At 32.9% G+C, this 27408-nt stretch overlaps 1 protein-coding gene across 3 annotated transcripts in view; it reads left to right on the top strand.

Annotated features, from left to right (window-relative positions):
- LOC102806688 (transcription initiation factor IIA subunit 1-like) overlaps window positions 1-27408 on the top strand; it is a 94193-nt gene that overhangs the window by 12159 nt on the left and 54626 nt on the right. For 2 of the 3 annotated variants that reach the window (XM_085491795.1, XM_085491790.1), the window contains exons 6-9: window positions 5823-6163; window positions 6311-6469; window positions 6931-7020; window positions 7568-9549. In XM_085491795.1, coding sequence (XP_085347921.1) covers window positions 5823-6163; window positions 6311-6469; window positions 6931-7020; window positions 7568-7675 — 698 coding nt within the window. In that variant the 3' untranslated portion in view covers window positions 7676-9549. Of the gene's footprint in view, window positions 1-5822; window positions 6164-6310; window positions 6470-6930; window positions 7021-7567; window positions 9550-27408 lie in introns of those variants that run through there. The other variant, XR_014926752.1, reaches the window with a different exon arrangement.

Genomic DNA, 27408 nt, shown 5'->3' with positions numbered 1-27408 from the left:
TTAATCATTGTGAAAATGCTGGTCTTTTGTTACCAGGTATAAAGGAATTTATGGCCAACACAGAAACAATGAATACTGAGAAATCAAATGTGATTTATTTAGGAGTGTTGAATGAGCCTTGTGAGTCTATTGACACTGTCAAACATGTTGTGGAAAAATTGCATTCTATTTTCAAGGTTGGAATAAGATTAAAATATCTTGTAGTGGTTGGGGATGGCAAAACCTACGACATATTACAAAAACTAAAATATGAATATGCAAATGAACTATCTTGGTTAATATGTTTCCCTGGGGATTGGCACCCAACCCAACCTGTGTTATTTAAAGTTTATATGGAGGCTGGGCTTAGAGACATTGCTAAGACAACTTTCAAAGAAGATGGACTTCTCACTAACTTAATACAATGTAAAAATTTTAAAAGGTGTCATAATTTTCTTTTACAAGTGTGGGAAGCATTTTACAGGCATCAGCTGGCTGACTTTTTTAAACACAAACAAAACCAAGATACAGATGGTAGTTTTGATAGTAAATGTTTGTTTGAGAATATTATTTCTACTGCTAAGCAATTTACTGAAGAAAATGATGTTAATGAACTTGTAGCAACTATGACTGAATTCCAGAATAAGCTTGCAGGAGTTAAAGATGATTTCTTTAATTTCATTAGTAAGAGAAGTGAACAGGATGATACTTACAAATTTTGGAATAGATTTGTACATAGAGATTGCATTGCATACATTTCCTTGTATTTGGCATTTAGAAGTAGCAATTGGAACTTGCGCCTGGCTGCACTGAAAAAATGAGGTCCTCTCTTTCATGCATTTGATAGAACAACTTATCTGAGATTAGTACCTACACATTTAGCTGATCTATTAAATACCCCTAATAGTGTATTAAATCATTTAAAAGGAGGTGGTTTTAGTGCAACACTTACAGGGCTAACATGGAGGGAACTTGCATTGGACGAGGCTCACGAGTCCATGATCAATCTTAGTGTCAAGACCAGTGTTAACAAGCCTAATCCAGAAGTACTTGATAACTTGTCTGTATATCTTCCCTACAGGGCAAAATGTATGGATAATATACATGCTCAAATGTCGCCCCCCAGTGCGAAAGTAAATTGTTTGGGTTGCAAAAGTTATCGCACACCAAAAAAACATTTGCATAACGAGGAAATGCTTTGTGTTGCATACTTTGATAAAATTACAGAAAGTTATGTATTTGATTCAGTAAGTGGAAATAGAGGACTGAAAAAACTATTTACAAATGAGTTAGCTTTAGGTTCTGTCAGTGAAGACTTAATGAATTTCTATGCCATAGGTGAATCTGCAATGCAGGATTATATCTCTGCAAGAATTGTACATACTCCTAGCGTAAATGCTCCTGTACGAAAAAAGAAATTAAAAACATTTACAGCCATCAAATTAGCCAAGAAAAAAGTCCGCACTAATGAACAAGACAAAAAAATTGCTGACAAATGCTTAAAACGTCAGATGCTTTACTCTATAAAATCTGGCAAGGCTATTGATTGTTTCAAGCAATTTATAGCCCTACCAAGAGCCATATGTATGGCTGATGGCAGTATGTATCATCAAGGAACTAAGTCTAATTCAACCAGATTTTTAAAACTGAGATATGAGAAAGAATCTGTGATTATTAACAACATTCCTCATCACTGGAAGCCTAATTTGGTTATCCTTGAGGGCATGTTTTTTATTCAAAGTGCCCCCATACGCAGTCACCACAAAACGATTAAAGATTATTTTATGTACATTTTACGTCGTTGGATATATCCTTATTTCAGACATGGGTGCAATGATATTCATCTTATTTTTGATGACCCACATTCACTAGATCCAACTCAACCAAGCCCTAAGGACATTGAGCGCTATCGTAGGGATGTGTCTCATAAAAAGTCAGCAAAAAAGACAGTACACATGTACGAAAACTTAGGTCTTGATTCCCCTATCCCTAAGGAAAATTGGATGAATTTTCTTTCTGAAAGGCAGAACAAAAGAAAACTTATAACCTTGTTGTGTACAGAATTGCCTAGTTTAGTTCAACCTTTCTTGGGTGATTCACAAAAATTCTTGGTGTCTGGTGGATTTGAAGGTGATAGTAAAGGGAAAGCATTTGAAATAGCTTCTTCTGGTCCCTGCTATGAAAATTCAGTATATGCAGGAAATCATGAGGAAACGGATACCAGAATATGGCTCCATTCCATCAAAACAAATCATGCAAATATACTTATTTATTCACCAGATACTGATGTGTATCATATTGGGTTACCATACCTTGATAATGAACTTCTGTGCTATGATGGTGAAAATGCAGATTTGAAACAAAAGGATATTTATATTCAACTAAGTGCACGAACAGGAGATTTATCTTTTTTGCACCTTAATGCATTACATAATTCCATATTGCGTGACCCTGATTTGGTTCAAATTGAGGAATGGAAGCGAGTTAAATGTATCCAGTCTTTATTTATTGCCAGTGGATGTGATTACATCTCATTCTTCTCTGGTATGGGTAAAGCTGGTTTCCTAAGTGCTTTCTACCAACATGCTAGCTTTATTTGTAGTCCACAAATCGGTGGATCTTTGGCCGATTGCTATGATAATGAGGGTCTGCAGTCTTTCTATCGATTAGTCGGAACAATTTATTATAAAAAACACAATGCTGAGTTTGCAACAGAATATAATGGGCCCGATGATCTTTACAAAACAATAAAGGCTGATAACCCAGCTGCAAATGCCATGGATGTACATATTAAATGGATAGAAAAAATCAGATGTACAATTCATGTCAGAACTAGGTTTGAGGAAGAAAACATGCCAAATGCTACTGCACTGCAGTATCATTGGCTCAGAGCATGTTTTGTATCTAAAATATGGAATCAGTCCCACAAAGGGACAATCACATTACCAGATTACAACTCACATGGTTTTTCTGTCGATGGCAATATTTTAAACATTGTGTGGGATTCTGAACAAAATATGCTTAAAGTCCGACAGACAGTTGAAAAATATACTAAAGGCTGTAAATGCAAAGGAGGATGCACAAATAGACAATGTGGATGTGTTAAACGAGATTCTACATGTGGTGCTGGTTGTTACTGCAAAAACTGTCAAAATTGTCAAAGTGAATCCATTAGTGAAAGCGGGTCCACACTGAATGATTTTTTATTGGAAGAGGGAGGGCAGGTGGCAATAGATAGTGACGATGAGGTGGAAACGCATATAGAGGTAGAAGAAGAGTATGATTTACCAGAGGAAGATGTTGTGGAATGGAAAGAGGATAGTGATAGTGAAAGTGGTATTGATGATGAAGAAGGCTATACACCTAACCCAAGTGATATTGACGATGAATAGAACTTTTGTTTGTGATTGCTGGTGAAATACCACTGTTACATTTTTACTTTGACCTATATGAGGGGGAAACGTCATTATTTTTAAGTCAAGTCTGATTAAAAGCATTTATATTATAACCCAATACATATTTTCACTTTACTTTGATGTGCATATAGTGAAATTCAAAACTGCCGAAAAAGCATGCTAAATGTCAGATTGTCATAAAATTTGGATGGGCAATACAAGATTGTTTGCTTGATCATCACAGAAATTTTTAGGATGGCTCAAAGTGTGTAAGACCCCCTAAGTACTCTATAACAGTGGCATGTCCATTGACTTCCGCATTCCTCAAGTCTACTGGCTGTACACGATACTCTGTTTTGTTTATAAAAAAAGTATTCTACTCCATGTCATCAGACTAGATTCATAATTAGTCATTTTATTATTCAGAAAATATGAAATTGCAGTTTGATACGATGAATTTTCACATAAAAACTTGGTTTTAAAATCCTCTTCTATACCCTATGACAGAAGTTATCAGTGGTCGTTGAGGGCGCTGTTTGTATCTGAAAAAGAGGCTCCAAAACACCATGATTGTTGTTTACATTTGACCCTCCGTTTAGACTGTACTAATTATTCCATTTCAATGAAACTTGGTACATTGATGCTTCATAGCCATGTACAGACCTGCTCAGTTTTGAATTAAAATCAGATCATATTAATTACCTAATTTGCGTAATAAATCATAATTTTGGTTCTAATCACATTTCAATAAAACTTCGTACATAGATGGTCTGTGACAGTACTTTTATATCTTAATTCAATGAATCTTGGTACATATGTACTCTAACACAATGTGATGATCAAATTAGTTTTAGGTTTATATACATCTATAATAATTACCTAATTTGCATAATAATTAACTTTTTAACTTTCCACTAATTTCGTTAGCATTAATCATCACATTGTAATGAAACTTTGTACATGTGCACCTTGAAACAATATACAGACCTAAATCTATGCATAATAATTGCTTAGTTTGTATAATAATTCATTTGGTTCATTGAGGTAATCCACAGACATGATTAGTTTAATGTTGATAAACATGCATATTGATTATCTATTATTAGTCCATTTCTGATATCTAAAAAAATCAGATTTAAATTGAATTCATCGCAGAGGTACTCTAAATGTATTTTCTGTATGTATTATAAATTTTGATAATGTGAATTACATTTTTTCCATGTTATGCATCTAGAATAGCAGACAAAAATTAGTTGCCAAGCTTCTCGTTTGAAAGCAAATCTTAAATTTTGAATTAATTTTAATGTGTCTCCAATACTCTCATGCCGATGGTGTAACCATTAATTAACCATTAAACCATTATTACTTCCCTGTGTCATAGCAGTATTATTTTTTGAAAATACACACCAACTACAGTACATCAAATTTTCATCTTCCGAGTATTTCAGCAATGTATGAGTTGTTAATCAACTTTGCTAAAATCGTTGTTTCTTGACTTTATTATAATAGTGAGACTCCATAGTCATAGCTACGCTACCATACTCAATACCATCGGTATTTTGCATGTCTGCTGGAACATTTTCTAAAAGTACTAATTCTGTCGCTGGGGTTTTCAGTCCATCACTGATACTTTGAGCATCATGTACCATATCAGGGTTTCGGTAAATTCCTCTGGCGTTTCGGCGGGGTTTTGGCTTGCTTTTGGCGGACATTCCATGAGGCTTGAAATGGGTTGTGTACATTGTTAGACATTGCTCAATTATGGGACCCCTTAGAGAATAAATGACTACGTTGATAGCGCCATCATAGGGTCAAAATGGGAAAGCTGTTTGGAAACAATTTTTTTTTTTGCGCAATATGTTCCCCGATTTAATTGAAATTTTGCACCAAATTTTAAAATATTGCGCAAATGGCGCAAGGGTGCAGCCTGGGGAGAACACTTAATAAACTAGTATGTTGCATGGTAACACTGAAATATCAGCAATTTATCATGCACCAGACTGGTAATGTGATACCATAATTTCACAGCAGGGATGGCATTTGTCTTTTAGTCTAATGACTTCCAACTAAAAAGTGCACAGGAATAGACCATTTTTTGTTCACTGCAGATCAAATGTATCAAACAAAGGTCAACCTCGTAGTGGCGACAAACATCGCGTGGGATTCAACAAAGTATTTTGGGGGATATTTCCATGGTTAATAATGTGCTGTACACATTTGATGATGGTCAATTTCGAAACTTAATATTCTCCTGTCAAACATTACGATGTGAGCTACAAAATAAAGAAATTCAAAATCAAATCATTTGATTTTTGTGGCAGACGCTTGGTGCAGGTCTTTCACACATCTCACAAGATCTTGCAGTTGAACAGAAAATCACCTATTAATTAGCCGATATGTGAGCAATGTACCATTGCATGTTGTTTATTTGATTAATTTTACATCTAGGTGGAGCAACTCATGCATTCCCTGCCTATCAAATGGCTCAAGTTACACAAGCTGGTCCAGGTGGACAAACTCAGATTGTTTATCAACAAGTGCCTATGCAGAATATAGCGGCAATTCAAGCACAGCATGCAACAAGACCCACATTAATACATCAACAACCTCAATTACAACAACAAATAACACGACCTGGTCAACAACAACAACAGCCACTTCAACAACAACAACAGCCACTTCAACAACAACAACAGCCACTTCAACAACAACAACAACAACAACAACAACAACAGCAGCAGCAACAACAACAACAGCGACAACAAATGGTTGGGCAAGTACAATCTGCGGTATGTACTCTATGCACATTGATAAAGAATGTTTTTATAATTCATCAAATAACAAAGGCTTGAGTTATGAACAAAAGCTATCTAATGCTATGTTATGCACTGTTAAAACAGTGTACAGTGTACTCAGTATGGTGATTTTGATTACAGGTACCAAATCAACAAACTATTATACAAGTTGATGGTGGTAACGATACATCAAGTGATGATGATGATGAGGATGATGAAGAGGATGATTACCAAGGTTACGAGAAGGATGAGGATGATGATGATGATAATGAAGAGAATGAAGAAGGAGTAGCCGATGAGGTACGTTTTGTAGTATTAAGTAAAAATTAAACACTGTTTTCCAGTTTTGAGAACAAGGCTTCTGTGCATAACCATGTTGACATGGAGTGTCATCTAACTGATAATGCTTGGGTTTCATTGCCAAGGTCAGGTGCTAGCTCTGGTCAGCTGTGGCGTTACCTTAAAACTGTTGGTTTTGTATGCTGTGCACGCCAAAAGCTTGCAGTATCCTTGTTATATGTCGATAACAGAAATTTTGTCTTCTACACGAACCTAGTAATGTTTCACAGCTTACAAAACGTAGTTGTCAATACAGTAACTGCATTGCTGAAACTAAAATAAACAAAAACTGATATTCACTGCATGAGGATCATTGATGACAAAATTGATTCTAAGTTTCTTTTATTACTCTCTCAATGTGTGGTGAAGTGATGTGGATGTAGTGTAAAAATGCATAATGAACATTATGTATTTTGTTTCAGGAACCTCTAAATTCCGCTGACGATGTTAGCGACGGAGATCCCAACGAACTCTTTGATACAGACAATGTTGTTGTTTGTCAGTATGATAAAGTAAGTAATATTATGAAGCAACACAAAGCATGGTATGCCATAATAATAAGCAGTTTATATAGACACGCCTACATAGATGTAATGTCAATTTATGGTTATACTCTTTACATACAGATTACTTATATGCATACATATATTTGGCCTTTTCAGCTTGCACATGCTTTCTATTCACCTTTGTGCATTCAACACCCTTATGCTTTGTCTAATCCTAATTGTCATGCAATCTTTGAGTTTGACTATATCATTGTCGTAACAAAGTCATTCCTTGATATTACACAAGGTCAACCACATACAGATGGGGGGGGGGGTGTCATTGTGCGTACACGGTTACCACTCTCGTTATTATTCTTGATATGGCTGGTAGGGACCTCTATGGTGGCTGGCTTCAATCTTGTACACTGCTAACCCCTACATGATGGGAATCAAATCTATGATTTACATTATCAGACGACTAACAAGAACATCACACGAGCCCCTTTTACTTGTGTTGTGTATTATTTCCATATAGCAATAATTTTAATTTAAGTTGTAAAATTGTAAATTTCAGATTAGCCGAAACAGAAATAGATGGAAATTTCATTTAAAGGATGGTATTATGAATTTAAAAACCAAAGACTACGTGTTTCAGAAAGCCACTGGAGATTCTGAATGGTAAAATATGTATGTATATATCAGTGAGTCTGCCATAATTTATTCAGTGAACAACTGGTGCTGCTATATAATCATCTGTTTATTCCATTGTGGTACGCCTTTCACATTTATAGATTATCTTCCAAATATGACACCGTTCCTTTAGGTTCAAGGATAACTCCAGTTTTTAATCAGTTATATCTGGCTGCATAAATTGTAATGTAACACTTTTCTATCAACATCATCACCATAGCTATGCTACAACATGCGAATAACTGATGAACAATTACAAATGCTGAAATGTATTTAGTGGTTCATAATTGTATATTACAGTCTCACTCTGTGATGTGTTCGCAAGCCTGTTCTTTGTTTTATCAAGTAATTACACTAAACGTTCTATACATTTAAAGTATTACAATTTGTCTACACCCTGAAACATGATTATTATAGCTGGTAGTGGAGACTTTAATTTTCAACACTTCATCTGATCTTGAGGTAAAGAAGAGTTTAGCTGTATTCTTTTCATTACTTGAAAAGGAAATGATATATCTACGCTTGATTATATATTTTTGAAATCTTACATGTTGCAGGGTATATTTACACACTTGTCTTAATTTTTACTTCCAAGTTGATTGTGTTTCTACCATTTTTCCCCCCAAAAACTGGTTCCTACTGCTTTACAGGGTTGTATTTCTTTAGTCTCGTGATGTGAATTAGGTTTAACACAAACAAATCATACAATGATTGAGAACAATGTGACAAATTACATTTCTACAAGTTAGATCTCAAAACTATTTATTTGTATTTCGTGGCAAACTTTGCTTGAATGTGATGGATACGCTTAAAGTATATTGCAACGAAATGATACTAATGTTGCAATTAATCTTTTTGATCAATATTTTGATTTTTTTACCTTATTTTTGTGATGTGCATTTATTCTTGTGTACATGTATATTAATTAGTTTAGCTGATGGTGAAGGCTTCTTACTAACAGAAATGTCTAAAGGTTGACATTCATACATTTCTTTCTCTGACATTCTTGTTTTATAAATGTGTACTTAATACATTAACTTTGTGTACATTGACAGTTTGGAATGATCGAGTATGATGTTGTATCTAAAATCCTTAATATTTTTTTCTGCATTATATATTTACTCTTTTTCTGATGTTAATTATTACTTTGTATTTAATAAGAATTACCCAAACAATTGTTTGTCATTTAATTTGTAGTGGTATCTTGATGGATTGGTTTTCTTTTATACCGATAATATTGTTACATGCTGGACTAGATTTGTAAATGTCTGGTTTGGTAGAACTATGCGTGGCCAATCCAATAGGTCATTTTAAGATGTTTCTTTGAAGGTTTTGATACAAGCAACCTGTTATAGATACACCTTCCCCAACCAAGAGTTATTTGATTTTGTCAATGTAAACAGAGGTATAGGGGTAATTTAAAGGTTTCTTGTTTGATGCAACATGGATTTTTATATGCATTTGACCTGCTGAGCAATATTGATTAGCACCCTCTATATGTGACATTGTGGTAACCAGTTCCGGCCACGCTTTCCAGAACAAAACGTTTGGTTTTATTTTCTAAATAGAAGTAGTTGGAAGTAAATTTGTTTTACAACAAATTAATAGTATTAATTTTTCGGATAATTTGAATAATTCTTGAATCACAAATAGGTTAAATCATGACTCATGATGTTAGGTAGGGTGGATTACAGGATGACTAACTAGAATCATGTTACTATTACTTTGTATTACTCAAGGTTATTGTATTTTTTGGCAAGTTATTTAATATGAATTTTGTTGTTATGTAAATAATGCTGATTTTTTTCTTCCTATAACCACATTGCCTTCTGATGGCAATAAAAATAATTTCCAAAATGTTATAAATGTTGTGTGTTTGTATTAATTCAAGATGATCTGCTAGTCGTTTTTAATGTTTGTATACATGCTGTGCCGAAATTCCATGTTTGGAACACAGCTGACTGACAGTCTTTCTATTGTAACAAAGACCTTTACCAAGGTTTTCCCAAAGTCATACTGTTATGAATACCTATGGAGGAGTTTGTGGTACACACACCCAGGTTACATGTCAATCTTTTTTTTGGCAGTGCACAAACTAGAAGTAACTGGTGTGTTGTTTGGGTAACCATTGCATGCATACTGCAAAATGGAAGAATAGGGGTTTATAATTTGGGTACCATGATCTGTCCTGTGCACAATTTCTTACATAGACAATGTATTGTAGGTGCAAGGTGTATGTATTGTAGGTGACATGCATACAGTGGGTATTTATAGCAGTTTTCTTTAAAATTGATAAAAAACTACAAATTATATAATGGAATGCATATCTTAAAGACATTTTATGTGCGGTATGTGTATTTTCGGATAAAATATGGTCATTTTCGGTTGACAATGTTTTATCTAGTGTTTGGGGCATACATGGAAGAATTGTATTCAAACTCGGTATAAAGGCAAGTTGTAATGGAATACATAGCTACAGAATTTCATTGATAACTGACGAGTAGTTCTTGAATCTGCATACTAGCTTAAAATAGGCTAAATATTATGTACATGAATTTCAACCCCAAATGAACAAGTCATTGTTAATGACATAGTTCCTGTTGGAATTAGGGGAAATGTTATTCATGACAAAAATAAAGTTTTATGTACCAAAAGCATAGTTAATAATTTGGAGTGAATAATTGGCTGGTCTTGTTTAAGTGTATTAAATGACTCTTCCATAATCGTAATATATGGTTGAAATTAAACAGGATATGCTATTCGTGTATTTTTTTGTATCCAAACTGAATTTCACTTGTCCAGACTCATGTACAGAGATACGAAAAAGAAAACAAATCATCATAGACATGTATCTCAAAATGTATTTTCAAAAAACAAGATGGATGCCAGTCAACCATTTTTGATCTGATTATGAAACAAACCGATATGAACATGTATTCCAATATGTATGATGTATGTGCCATATATGATTGAAAATGGTCCCTAAGCCATGTAGTAGTATGGTCAGAAAGCAAGATGGCGATCAGTCAGCTATTTTTGATCTGATTGTACAAATTGTCATGGGCATGTAATCTAAAATGTACAATGTATGTACCAAATTTGGACAAAAACTGACAAACCATACACAGGATACCACATTTTTGAAAAAACAAATGGCTGCCAGTCAGTCATCTCAGATTGAATCAGTAAACCACTGCATGTACACATGTCCCAGATATTGAATATGAATGAACAGACTTTGTTCAAAGGGTTCTGAAATATGGCTCTGGACGGATGGAGACCGAATTATAAATCTAATTATATAAGACTAATTAGGTCTATGCAAGCTTCATTTAAATCTAGTGATTGGTTCTTGAGATATCAGTTCAAAAACTTTCATTGTGTTCATTGCGTACAGCAGTATGTCCCTTTACCCATAAATACAAATATAATTGTATGGCATAATACCAAGTAATGTTTTGTGCAATAATAATATGGCCACCCAGTGATCATTTGAACCTTCACACAACAGCATTCTATCTGAGCCAAACTACTGCTCGTCCCACTGATTAACTGGAGATTACATGTATCTCTAATGTGTTTACAAGGTCGGGCAGAATGAGAGCCAAGATCTGCGAGAGTTCAATTCAGTCGTTCAGAGCCAACGGAACAGTGCCCTCAAATAATTAGTATGAAAAACCATGGCTGAAAATGATTTTAGTGTCTTGCTTGTGTTGAGCTGGGCGACAAAAGTAAACAGTCACAAGTCTTAGCATGGAGGTAGAAAAGACAATGCATGGATGTTATGATTTAGGTGCTAGTATCTCAAATAGACGGGCAACACGGCAGCTAAAATGTGTTGCAGTCTATTCGCTTAAGTTATTGTCATGCAAAATTACCATTTGTAATTGTTCAACTGTTATGTGTAACAGTTGTCAAGTTGAGCTATCAATCTATCGCAGTATTTTTTTTATCTATTTTTGCCAAATAGATATTAGGGTGCAAACCTCTTTGTCAAGCCAGAATTGCATGAAATTACGAACGATGTTGTCTCCGCCATAATTGAAATGAGAGGTTACTTGAAGACAATTGAGGGTGTGACTTGGGCTCCAATAGTTGGGTATACATGGTTAGGGCCATGTCGGGGCTCAACCCAATCGGAGTTCAACCCTGGGGGTTTATTGGAGTCAAACTTGGCTTGAGCTCCGATTAAATGCTGTCGTGTGAACGTAGCAAATAACAGCTTAATCATAAAACACAAATATTGAAACAACTTAAATTTAGGGAAATAAATAGTTTTATTTCTATCTCATGAAACAAGCATAAATACACCACTGAGTCACAATTTGTATATAAATATTGTTTTACACATCAAATTATACATCCATCATACCTTACAATGTATGAGGGAAAGTTGTAAATTTCTGACTAGGTTGACATGTGAAAACTGTACACATTTAATTCACAGTAATCTATGTACACAACATATAATATAACAGATCAAAATAATTGATTTAATAATAATAAAAAGATGTGAAATTCATGAAAAACCTTTTTTATTTACATGCAAATCTCAAATATGAAAGCTATAAATATTTTTTTAAATAATATAGTTTGCAATAAATTCTATAATTTATTCATCTGTTTGTTACTGATACTTGAAATATACAATGTATACATGTATTTGTTTCGATAATACATGGTCATGCTTCAATGACAACTGTATACATGGAGGATGATATTTAAGCAATGCATCTAGTCTGCAGAGGACAGCTGTCATCACAATGTGCCTGTTGGGACATGATCAATTGCTGACATTTGTTAAGACCAGGGTGAATGTAACACCCAGTACTTTCTATGATTATTAATCTCCAGCGAGTTAATTAAACAAGAAATGCAAACAAGTATTGTGTTTGTTCCTATTTTAAATACATCTCTAATATAGAAATGTACATGAACTGCCTTATTGTATTCTGGATCATTAAAATATGACTTACTTTGATTATAGACATACCCCTGTCATTCATGTAAGCAAATAAGCTTTTTTAATAGAGCAAATGCGATAATTTCAGTTCTCTCATGCCTTTCATGAATGGTGGACACTGAATGAGCAAATGTGTTATGGGTAATGAGAGTACTTGTATGCCAAATTACAAGATAAAAAACAACATAAAAAGATAATATTCTGCTAATGAGTGTAATGATTAAACTAAAAAATATACCGGTAACATGCTCTTGTACAACAACCCCCTAATTTAGTTGGTCAGTCAATTGTTGTAATCAGTATATTACACAACTGCTGGCTACAAAGATGTTACCCTTAAATGCTACTATGGCCCCAATACACAGAATCAGTTAAAACTTGCTTTTTAATATACATTGTTTTTTATGCAAACCAATACAAATTAGATTTTATGAAGTAAGGAAATCTTTTCAAATTCATGATTCACAATGCATTTTTTATTATGCTTATTACAAACAACTTACACTTTTATGGATTGCTATTTATTTGTTAACAATACCGGTATATTCTAGCTGTGTTGATTATCTTATTAACCCTTCCCTTACCAAAATCAAGTATACTGAAAGTATACCCAAGGTACGCTCTGTATGCGTAAGTTAGGTATACCTAATGTGTACCAGAAATGAAACAACTGGTATACCTTAAGTAGTCCAGAATTGGGCACATTGATGGGTATATTTTGGGTATACCTCTTTGGAAGAAGTATACCTTAGGTGTATTTATTTCTGGAAAGTATATCTTAGGTACATTTATTTCGAAGAGTATACCTTTGATAAACCTCACAAAACAAACAGACAAAAGAACTCAACAGGTATATTCAAATCGACTGTCCACATGCAAAGTTGGAAATAGGTACATATATGGTATATCTGAAATATACCAATTTTAAACTTTGCATGATAGCTGTGCTCAAAGGTATACCTAAAGTGTACCACTTCAACTTTAGTATTGGAAGGTACATTTTAAGTATATTTATCCAGAAACAAGTTTTTAAATAAGTAGTATTTTGGTATACCTGAAGTATACCAAAATCAATTTGGTATACTTATAGTGTACCTTTGGTATGCGTAAGGTATACCAGAACAGTTTTTTATTTGGTAAGGGTTGGGCCTAAATCAGAGCAATGACAGTGCTGTTATAGTAAATATATTATGCATAATGGGAAATGGCAAGATGTTGCCAGGTGCACAGTGAGTAAACTTGTACAGCATACCATACCCAGGTGTAGAATGTCAGGTGCAGAGTGACTACAATGGTGCGATTAGGTGAAGAATAGCTAAAGTGAAGAATGACTACAGTAGATGCTTTAAGGTGCTGAATGACTTGGTGCAACATAGATGTACAGTGACTACAATTGGTGCAACATAGATTTAGAGTGAATACTATGGTGTAACATAGATTTAGAAAGAATACTATTGGTGCAACATAGATTTAGAGTGAATACTATTGGTGCAACATCGATTTAGAGAGAATACTATTGGTGCAACATAGATTTAGAGAGAATACTATTGGTGCAACATAGATTTAGAGTGAATACTATTGGTGCAACATAGATTTAGAGTGAATACTATTGGTGCAACATAGATTTAGAGTGAATACTATTGGTGCAACATTGATTTAGAGTGAATACTATTGGTGCAACATAGATTTAGAGTGAATACTATTGGTGCAACATAGATTTAGAGTGAATACTATTGGTGCAACATCAATTTAGAGAGAATACTATTGGTGCAACATAGATTTAGCGAGAATACTATTGGTGCAACATAGATTTGGAGTGAATAATATTGGTGCAACATAGATTTAGAGTGAATTATATTGGTGCAACATAGATTTAGAGAGAATATTATTTGTGCAACATAGATTTAGAGAGAATACTATTGGTGCAACATAGATTTAGAGAGAATACTATTGGTGCAACATAGATTTAGAGAGAATATTATTTGTGCAACATAGATTTAGAGTGAATACTATTGGTGCAACATAGATTTAGAGAGAATACTATTGGTGCAACATAGATTTAGAGAGAATACTATTGGTGCAACATAGATTTAGAGAGAATACTATTGGTGCAACATAGATTTAGAGAGAATATTATTTGTGCAACATAGATTTAGAGTGAATACTATTGGTGCAACATAGATTTAGAGAGAATACTATTGGTGCAACATAGATTTAGAGTGTCTACTATTGGTGCAACATAGATTTAGAGTGAATACTATTGGTGCAACATCGATTTAGAGAGAATACTATTGGTGCAACATAGATTTAGAGAGAATATTATTTGTGCAACATAGATTTAGAGTGAATACTATTGGTGCAACATAGATTTAGAGAGAATACTATTGGTGCAACATAGATTTAGAGTGACTAAAATTGGTGCAACACAGATTTAGAGTGAATACTATTGGTGCAACATAGATTTAGAGTGAATACTATTCGTGCAACATAGATTTGGAGTGAATATTATTGGTGCAACATAGATTTAGAGTGAATACTATTCGTGCAACATAGATTTGGAGTGAATACTATTGGTGCAACATAGATTTAGAGTGTCAACTATTGGTGCAACATAGATTTACAGTGACTAAAATTGGTGCAACATAGATTTAGAGTGAATACTATTGGTGCAACATAGATTTAGAGTGAATACTATTGATGCAACATTGATTTAGAGTGAATACTATTGGTGCAACATAGAATTAGAAAGAATACTATTGGTGCAACATAGATTTGGAGTGAATAATATTGGTGCAACATAGATTTAGAGTGAATAATATTGGTGCAACATTGATTTAGAGTGAATACTATTGGTGCAACATAGAATTAGAAAGAATACTATTGGTGCAACATAGATTTGGAGTGAATACTATTGGTGCAACATAGATTTAGAGTGAATACTATTGGTGCAACATTGATTTAGAGTGAATACTATTGGTGCAACATAGATTTAGAGTGAATAATATTGGTGCAATATTGATTTAGAGTGAATACTATTGATGCAACATAGATTTAGAGTGAATAATATTGGTGCAACATTGATTTAGAGTGAATAATATTGGTGCAACATAGATTTAGAGAGAATACTATTGGTGCAACATAGATTTAGAGAGAATACTATTGGTGCAACATAGATTTAGAGAGAATATTATTTGTGCAACATAGATTTAGAGTGAATACTATTGGTGCAACATAGATTTAGAGAGAATACTATTGGTGCAACATAGATTTGGAGTGAATAATATTGGTGCAACATAGAATTAGAGTGAATAATATTGGTGCAACTTAGAATTAGAAAGAATACAATTGGTGCAACATTGATTTAGAGTGTCTACTATTGGTGCAACATAGATTTAGAAAGAATACTATTGGTGCAACATTGATTTTGTGTGAATACTATTGGTGCAACATAGATTTAGAGTGTCTACTATTGGTGCAACATAGATTTAGAGTGAATACTATTGGTGCAACATCGATTTAGAGAGAATACTATTGGTGCAACATAGATTTAGAGAGAATATTATTTGTGCAACATAGATTTAGAGTGAATACTATTGGTGCAACATAGATTTGGAGAGAATACTATTGGTGCAACATAGATTTAGAGTGACTAAAATTGGTGCAACACAGATTTAGAGTGAATACTATTGGTGCAACATAGATTTAGAGTGAATACTATTCGTGCAACATAGATTTGGAGTGAATATTATTGGTGCAACATAGATTTAGAGTGAATACTATTCGTGCAACATAGATTTGGAGTGAATACTATTGGTGCAACATAGATTTAGAGTGTCAACTATTGGTGCAACATAGATTTACAGTGACTAAAATTGGTGCAACATAGATTTAGAGTGAATACTATTGGTGCAACATAGATTTAGAGTGAATACTATTGGTGCAACATTGATTTAGAGTGAATACTATTGGTGCAACATAGAATTAGAAAGAATACTATTGGTGCAACATAGATTTGGAGTGAATAATATTGGTGCAACATAGATTTAGAGTGAATAATATTGGTGCAACATTGATTTAGAGTGAATACTATTGGTGCAACATAGAATTAGAAAGAATACTATTGGTGCAGCATAGATTTGGAGTGAATACTATTGGTGCAACATAGATTTAGAGTGAATACTATTGGTGCAACATAGATTTAGAGTGAATAATATTGGTGCAATATTGATTTAGAGTGAATACTATTGATGCAACATAGATTTAGAGTGAATAATATTGGTGCAACATTGATTTAGAGTGAATAATATTGGTGCAACATAGATTTAGAGAGAATACTATTGGTGCAACATAGATTTAGAGAGAATACTATTGGTGCAACATAGATTTAGAGAGAATATTATTTGTGCAACATAGATTTAGAGTGAATACTATTGGTGCAACATAGATTTAGAGAGAATACTATTGGTGCAACATAAATTTGGATTGAATAATATTGGTGCAACATAGAATTAGAGCGAATAATATTGGTGCAACTTAGAATTAGAAAGAATACAATTGGTGCAACATTGATTTAGAGTGTCTACTATTGGTGCAACATAGATTTAGAAAGAATACTATTGGTGCAACATTGATTTTGTGTGAATACTATTGGTGCAACATAGATTTAGAGTGAATACTATTGGTGCAACATCGATTTAGAGAGAATACTATTGGTGCAACATAGATTTAGAGTGAATACTATTGGTGCAACATAGATTTAGAGAGAATATTATTTGTGCAACATAGATTTAGAGTGAATACTATTGGTGCAACATAGATTTAGAGAGAATACTATTGGTGCAACATAGATTTAGAGTGACTAAAATTGGTGCAACACAGATTTAGAGTGAATACTATTCGTGCAACATAGATTTGGAGTGAATATTATTGGTGCAACATAGATTTAGAGTGAATACTATTGGTGCAACATAGATTTAGAGTGTCAACTATTGGTGCAACATAGATTTACAGTGACTAAAATTGGTGCAACATAGATTTAGAGTGAATACTATTGGTGCAACATTGATTTAGAGTGAATACTATTGGTGCAACATAGAATTAGAAAGAATACTATTGGTGCAACATAGATTTGGAGTGAATAATATTGGTGCAACATAGATTTAGAGTGAATAATATTGGTGCAACATTGATTTAGAGTGAATAATATTGGTGCAACATAGATTTACAGTGACTAAAATTGGTGCAACATAGATTTAGAGTGAATACTATTGGTGCAACATTGATTTAGAGTGAATACTATTGGTGCAACATTGATTTAGAGTGAATACTATTGGTGCAACATAGATTTAGAGTGAATACTATTGGTGCAACATTGATTTAGAGTGAATACTATTGGTGCAACATAGATTTAGAGTGAATAATATTGGTGCAATATTGATTTAGAGTGAATACTATTGATGCAACATAGATTTAGAGTGAATAATATTGGTGCAACATTGATTTAGAGTGAATAATATTGGTGCAACATAGATTTAGAGTGAATACTATTGGTGCAACATTGATTTAGAGTGAATACTATTGGTGCAACATTGATTTAGAGTGAATACTATTGGTGCAACATAGATTTAGAGTGAATACTATTGGTGCAACATAGATTTAGAGTGAATACTATTGGTGCAACATCGATTTAGAGTGAATACTAGTGGTGCAACATCGATTTAGAGTGAATACTATTGATGCAACATAAATTTAGAGTGAATACTATTGGTGCAACATAGATTTAGAGTGAATACTATTGGTGCAACATCAATTTAGAGTGAATACTATTGGTGCAACATAGAATTAGAAAAAATACTATTGGTGCAACATTGATTTAGATAGAGTGAATACTATTGGTGCAACATAGATTGAGAGTGAATATTATTGGTGCAACATAGATTTGGAGTGAATACTATTGGTGCAACATAGATTTAGAGTGAATACTATTGGTGCAACATAGATTTACAGTGACTAAAATTGGTGCAACATAGATTTAGAGTGAATACTATTGTGCAACATAGATTTAGATAGAGTGAATACTATTCATGCAACATAGTTTGCGAAAGAATAATATTGGTGCAACATAGATTTAGAGTGACTAAAATTGGTGCAACACAGATTTAGAGTGAATACTATTGGTGCAACATAGATTTAGATAGAGTGAATACTATTCATGCAACATAGATTTGGAGTGAATATTATTGGTGCAACATAGATTTAGAGTGAATACTATTGGTGCAACATAGATTTAGAGAGAATACTATTGGTGCAACATAGATTTAGAGTGAATACTATTGGTGTAACATAGATTTAGAGTGTCAACTATTGGTGCAACATAGATTTAGAGTGAATACTATTGGTGCAACATAGATTTGGAGTGAATATTATTGGTGCAACATAGATTTAGAGTGAATACTATTGGTGCAACATAGATTTAGAGAGAATACTATTGGTGCAACATAGATTTAGAGTGAATACTATTGGTGTAACATAGATTTAGAGTGTCAACTATTGGTGCAACATAGATTTAGAGTGAATACTATTGGTGCAACATAGATTGAGAGTGAATACTATTGGTGCAACATAGATTTAGAGAGAATACTATTGGTGCAACATAGATTTGGAGTGAATAATATTGGTGCAACATAGATTTAGAGTGAATAATATTGGTGCAACATAGATTTAGAGTGAATACTATTGGTGCAACATAGATTTAGAGTGAATACTATTGGTGCAACATAGATTTAGAGTGAATACTATTGGTGCAACATAGATTTAGAGTGAATACTATTGGTGCAACATAGATTTAGAGTGAATACTATTGGTGCAACATCAATTTAGAGTGAATACTACTGGTGCAACATAGATTTGGAGTGAATACTATTGGTGCAACATAAATTTGGAGTGAATACTATTGGTGCAACATAGATTTAGAGTGACTAATATTGATGCAACATAAATTTAGAGTGAATAATATTGGTGCAACATTGATTTAGAGTGAATACTATTGGTGCAACATAGATTTAGAGAGAATACTATTGGTGCAACATAGATTTAGATAGAGTGAATATTATTTGTGCAACATAGATTTAGAGTGAATACTATTGGTGCAACATAGATTTAGAGTGAATACTATTGGTGCAACATAGATTTAGAGTGAATACTATTGGTGCAACATTGATTTAGAGTGAATACCAGTGGTGCAACATTGATTTAGAGTGAATACTATTGATGCAACATAGATTTACAGTGAATACTATTGGTGCAACATAGAATTAGAAAGAATACTATTGATGCAACATAGATTTGGAGTGAATACTATTGATGCAACATAGATTTGGAGTGAATACTATTGGTGCAACATAGATTTGGAGTGAATAATATTGGTGCAACATAGATTTGGAGTGAATAATATTGGTGCAACATAGATTTAGAGTGAATACTATTGGTGCAACATAGATTTAGAGTGAATACTATTGGTGCAACATAGATTTAGAGTGAATACTATTGGTGCAACATAGATTTAGTGTGAATAATATTGGTGCAACATAGATTTAGAGTGAATACTATTGGTGCAACATAGATTTAGAGTGAATACTATTGGTGCAACATAGATTTAGAGTGAATACTATTGATGCAACATAGATTTAGAGTGAATAATATTGGTGCAACATTGATTTAGAGTGAATAATATTGGTGCAACATAGATTTAGAGTGAATACTATTGATGCAACATAGATTTAGAGTGAATTATATTGGTGCAACATTGATTTAGAGTGAATAATATTGGTGCAACATAGATTTAGAGTGAATACTATTGGTGCAACATAGATTTAGAGTGAATACTATTGGTGCAACATCGATTTAGAGTGAATACTATTGATGCAACATAAATTTAGAGTGAATACTATTGGTGCAACATAGATTTAGAGTGAATACTATTGGTGCAACATCAATTTAGAGTGAATACTACTGGTGCAACATAGATTTGGAGTGAATACTATTGGTGCAACATAAATTTGGAGTGAATACTATTGGTGCAACATAGAATTAGAAAGAATACTATTGGTGCAACATTGATTTAGATAGAGTGAATACTATTGGTGCAACATAGATTTAGAGTGAATACTATTGGTGCAACATAGATTTACAGTGACTAAAATTGGTGCAACATAGATTTAGAGTGAATACTATTGTGCAACATAGATTTAGATAGAGTGAATACTATCCATGCAACATAGTTTGCGAAAGAATAATATTGGTGCAACATAGATTTAGAGTGACTAAAATTGGTGCAACACAGATTTAGAGTGAATACTATTGGTGCAACATAGATTTAGAGTGAATACTATTCGTGCAACATAGATTTGGAGTGAATACTATTGATGCAACATAGATTTAGAGTGAATTATATTGGTGCAACATTGATTTAGAGTGAATAATATTGGTGCAACATAGATTTAGAGTGAATACTATTGGTGCAACATTGATTTAGAGTGAATACTATTGGTGCAACATAGATTTAGAGTGAATACTATTGTGCAACATAGATTTAGATAGAGTGAATACTATCCATGCAACATAGTTTGCGAAAGAATAATATTGGTGCAACATAGATTTAGAGTGACTAAAATTGGTGCAACACAGATTTAGAGTGAATACTATTGGTGCAACATAGATTTAGAGTGAATACTATTGTGCAACATAGATTTAGATAGAGTGAATACTATCCATGCAACATAGTTTGCGAAAGAATAATATTGGTGCAACATAGATTTAGAGTGACTAAAATTGGTGCAACACAGATTTAGAGTGAATACTATTGGTGCAACATAGATTTAGAGTGAATACTATTGGTGCAACATAGATTTAGAGTGACTAAAATTGGTGCAACACAGATTTAGAGTGAATACTATTGGTGCAACATAGATTTAGAGTGAATACTATTGGTGCAACATAGATTTAGAGTGAATACTATTGGTGCAACATAGATTTAGAGTGAATACTATTGGTGCAACATAGATTTAGAGTGAATACTATTGGTGCAACATAGATTTAGAATGAATACTATTGGTACAACATTGATTTAGAGTGTCAACTATTGGTGCAACATAGATTTAGAGTGAATACTATTGGAGCAACATAGATTTAGAGTGAATAATTGGTGCAACATAGATTTAGAGTGAATACTATTCGTGCAACATAGATTTAGAGTGAATACTATTGGTGCAACATAGATTTAGAGTGAATACTATTGGTGCAACATGTATGAATAATAGACCAGTAAATAAATCTGGAGTACTGTGGGTGGGTCTTATGTGCAGGACAGTCAGTGTATGTGAGTTGCCATAGTAATGTACTGAAGCCATGGAGACAGCCAATCAGTGTTTACACAGAATTCTGTGCCAACTACATTGTTACATTGTTACATTGTTACATTGTTACGTAGCGATTCACCAGAACATTCTTGAGTGTACTTGCAATGTCTGGTGCAGGAATCAAGACCCAATATGTTGCTATTCAATGAAGATACTCTATATACCGGTATTTTTCAATTTTTTTAAATGAATTGTATAAATAGTGCATTGTGATAGTTATTTAGGACGGATGGTGTACCTTGTATTCAACTTTCTCACTGCTAATATTACTGTCATTTAATCATATGTGCTTTATATTTGGAAAATATTCAATGTTTTGTCCAAAATCCATATCGCAAGTTGAGGAAATTTCAATAAATTATCACGCCATTCATACAATGGTAAATGCAATAAGAGATGACAAACAATGAATGACATACCACGTTTTATGCTGGAAGTACTTTCACTCCATGACTCGAAGTATAACTGTATGACAGTTGTTTTAAACAAGATAGATTTTACTTACTTTTCCCTAACAGTGAAATCACCTGTCATCAATACCATCTTCAGAACTGTTGATCAATTCTGATGCGCAAACTTTTGTTTTATACTAATATTATGGCAGGAAAAAATGTAGTTTAAATAATGATACCAATTTATAGTTTATACACCATGGTGATATTATGATACAAATAGTTAACACTAGTATACCTTGATAATACTATGGCATGAATAGTTAATTCTAGCACACCATGGTAATACTATAGTATGAATAGTTCATTCTAGTAACACCATAGTAATACAACATGAATAGTTAAATCTAGTACACCATCATAATACTATGGCATGAATAGTTCATTCTAGTACACCATTGTAATACTATGGCATGAATAGTTAATTCTAGTACACCATGGTAATACAACATGAATAGTTAATTGTGGTACACCATGATAATACTATAGTATGAATAGTTAATTCTAGTACACCATAAAAGCAAGGTAATACTATGGCATGACTAGTTCTTTCTAGTACACCATGATGATACTATTGCATGAATAGTTAATTCTGGTACACCATAGTAATACAACATGAATAGTTAATTCTAGTACACCATCATAATACTATGGCATGGATAGTTAATTCTAGTGCACCATGGTAATACTATGGCATGAATAGTTCTTTCTAGTACACCATGATAATACTATGATATTAATATTTAATTCTAGTACACCAAAGTTATACAACATGAATAGTTAATTCTAGTACACCATCATAATACTATGGCATGGATAGTTAATTCTAATACGCCATGGTAATACTATGGCATGAATAGTTAATTCTAGTACACCATGGTAATACTATGGCATGAATAGTTAATTCTAGTACACCATGGTAATACAACATGAATAGTTAATTCTAGTACACCATAGTAATACTATGGTATTAATAGTTAATTCTAGTACACCAAGGTAATACTATGGCATGAATAGTTAATTCTGGTACACCATGGTAATACAACATGAATAGTTAATTCTGGTACACCATGGTAATACTATGGCATGAATAGTTAATTCTAGTACACCGTGGTAATACAACATGAATAGTTAATTCTAGTACACCATAGTAATACTATGGCATGAATAGTTAATTCTAGTACACCATGGTAATAGTATGGCATGAATAGTTCATTCTAGTACACCATGGTAATACTATGGCATGAATAGTTAATTCTAGTACACCATGGTAATACAACATGAATAGTTAATTGTGGTACACCATGATAATACTATAGTATGAATAGTTAATTCTAGTACACCAAGGTAATTCTATGGCATGAATAGTTCTTTCTAGTACACCATGGTAATACTATGGTATGAATAGTTAATTCTAGTACACCATGGTAATACTATTGCATGAATAGTTAATTCTGGTACACCATAGGAATACAACATGAATAGTTAATTCTAGTACACCGTGGTAATACTATGGCATGAATAGTTCTTTCTAGTACACTAAGGTAATACTATGGCATGAATAGTTAATTCTAGTACACCATGATAATACTATTGCATGAATAGTTAATTCTGGTACACCATAGTAATACAACATGAATAGTTAATTCTAGTACACCATGGTAATACAACATGAATAGTTAATTATAGTACACCATAGTAATACTATGACATGAATAGTTCATTCTAGTACACCATGATAATACTATGGTATTAATAGTTAATTCTAGTACACTATGGTAATACTATGGCATGAATAGTTAATTCTGGTACACCTAGGTAATACAACATGAATAGTTAATTCTAGTACACCCTGGTAATACTATTGCATGAATAGTTAATTCTGGTACACCATGGTAATACAACATGAATAGTTAATTCTAGTACACCATGGTAATACTATGGCACTGAATAGTTAATTCTGGTACACCATGGTAATACAACATGAATAGTTAATTCTAACACCATGGTGATACTATTGCATGAATAGTTAATTCTGGTACACCATTGTAATACAACATGAATAGTTAATTCTGGTACACCATAGTAATACAACATGAATAGTTAATTCTAGTACACCATGGTAATACAACATGAATAGTTAATTATAGTACACCATAGCAATACTATGACATGAATAGTTCATTCTAGTACACCATGATAATACTATGGCATTAATAGTTAATTCTAGTACACTATGGTAATACTATGGCATGAATAGTTAATTCTGGTACACCTAGGTAATACAACATGAATAGTTAATTCTAGTACACCCTGGTAATACTATTGCATGAATAGTTAATTCTGGTACACCATGGTAATACAACATGAATAGTTAATTCTAGTACACCATGGTAATACTATGGCACTGAATAGTTAATTCTGGTACACCATGGTAATACAACATGAATAGTTAATTCTAACACCATGGTGATACTATTGCATGAATAGTTAATTCTGGTACACCATTGTAATACAACATGAATAGTTAATTCTGGTACACCATAGTAATACAACATGAATAGTTAATTCTAGTACACCATGGTAATACAACATGAATAGTTAATTATAGTACACCATAGCAATACTATGACATGAATAGTTCATTCTAGTACACCATGATAATACTATGGCATTAATAGTTAATTCTAGTACACTATGGTAATACTATGGCATGAATAGTTAATTCTGGTACACTTAGGTAATACAACATGAATAATTAATTCTAGTACACCCTGGTAATACTATTGCATGAATAGTTAATTCTGGTACACCATGGTAATACAACATGAATAGTTAATTCTTGTACACCATGGTAATACTATGGCATTGAATAGTTAATTCTGGTACACCATGGTAATACAACATGAATAGTTAATTCTAACACCATGGTGATACTATTGCATTAATAGTTAATTCTGGTACACCATTGTAATACAACATGAATATTTAATTCTGGTCCACCATAGTAATACAACATGAATAGTTAATTCTGGTACACCATGGTAATACAACATGAATAGTTAATTCTGGTACACCATGGCAATACTATGGCATGAATAGTTAATTCTAGTACACCATGGTAATACAACATGAATAGTTAATTCTAGTACACCATAGTAATACAACATGAATAGTTAATTCTAGTACACCATGGTAATACAACATGAATAGTTAATTATAGTACACCATAGTAATACTATGACATGAATAGTTCATTCTAGTACACCATGATAATACTATGGTATTAATAGTTAATTCTAGTACACTATGGTAATACTATGGCATGAATAGTTAATTCTGGTACACCTAGGTAATACAACATGAATAGTTAATTCTAGTACACCCTGGTAATACTATTGCATGAATAGTTAATTCTGGTACACCATGGTAATACAACATGAATAGTTAATTCAAGTACACCCTGGTAATACTATTGCATGAATAGTTAATTCTGGTACACCATGGTAATACAACCTGAATAGTTAATTCTAGTACACCATGGTAATACTATGGCACTGAATAGTTAATTCTGGTACACCATGGTAATACAACATGAATAGTTAATTCTAACACCATGGTGATACTATTGCATGAATAGTTAATTCTGGTACACCATTGTAATACAACATGAATAGTTAATTCTGGTACACCATAGTAATACAACATGAATAGTTAATTCTAGTACACCATGGTAATACAACATGAATAGTTAATTATAGTACACCATAGCAATACTATGACATGAATAGTTCATTCTAGTACACCATGATAATACTATGGCATTAATAGTTAATTCTAGTACACTATGGTAATACTATGGCATGAATAGTTAATTCTGGTACACCTAGGTAATACAACATGAATAGTTAATTCTAGTACACCCTGGTAATACTATTGCATGAATAGTTAATTCTGGTACACCATGGTAATACAACATGAATAGTTAATTCTAGTACACCATGGTAATACTATGGCACTGAATAGTTAATTCTGGTACACCATGGTAATACAACATGAATAGTTAATTCTAACACCATGGTGATACTATTGCATGAATAGTTAATTCTGGTACACCATTGTAATACAACATGAATAGTTAATTCTGGTACACCATAGTAATACAACATGAATAGTTAATTCTAGTACACCATGGTAATACAACATGAATAGTTAATTATAGTACACCATAGCAATACTATGACATGAATAGTTCATTCTAGTACACCATGATAATACTATGGCATTAATAGTTAATTCTAGTACACTATGGTAATACTATGGCATGAATAGTTAATTCTGGTACACTTAGGTAATACAACATGAATAATTAATTCTAGTACACCCTGGTAATACTATTGCATGAATAGTTAATTCTGGTACACCATGGTAATACAACATGAATAGTTAATTCTTGTACACCATGGTAATACTATGGCATTGAATAGTTAATTCTGGTACACCATGGTAATACAACATGAATAGTTAATTCTAACACCATGGTGATACTATTGCATTAATAGTTAATTCTGGTACACCATTGTAATACAACATGAATATTTAATTCTGGTCCACCATAGTAATACAACATGAATAGTTAATTCTGGTACACCATGGTAATACAACATGAATAGTTAATTCTGGTACACCATGGCAATACTATGGCATGAATAGTTAATTCTAGTACACCATGGTAATACAACATGAATAGTTAATTCTAGTACACCATAGTAATACTATGATATTAATAGTTAATTCTAGTACACCAAGGTAATGCTATGGCATGAATAGTTAATTCTAGTACACCATGGTAATACAACATGAATAGTTAATTCTAGTACACCATGGTAATACT

The sequence above is a fragment of the Saccoglossus kowalevskii genome, chromosome 2 (genome assembly GCF_978046115.1).
Source record: "Saccoglossus kowalevskii chromosome 2, keSacKowa6.1, whole genome shotgun sequence".
In the NCBI taxonomy this organism is placed as follows: Eukaryota; Metazoa; Hemichordata; class Enteropneusta; family Harrimaniidae; genus Saccoglossus; species Saccoglossus kowalevskii.
The sequence above is the reverse complement of the archived record's forward strand: the minus strand, read 5'-3'. Positions and strand labels throughout refer to the sequence as shown.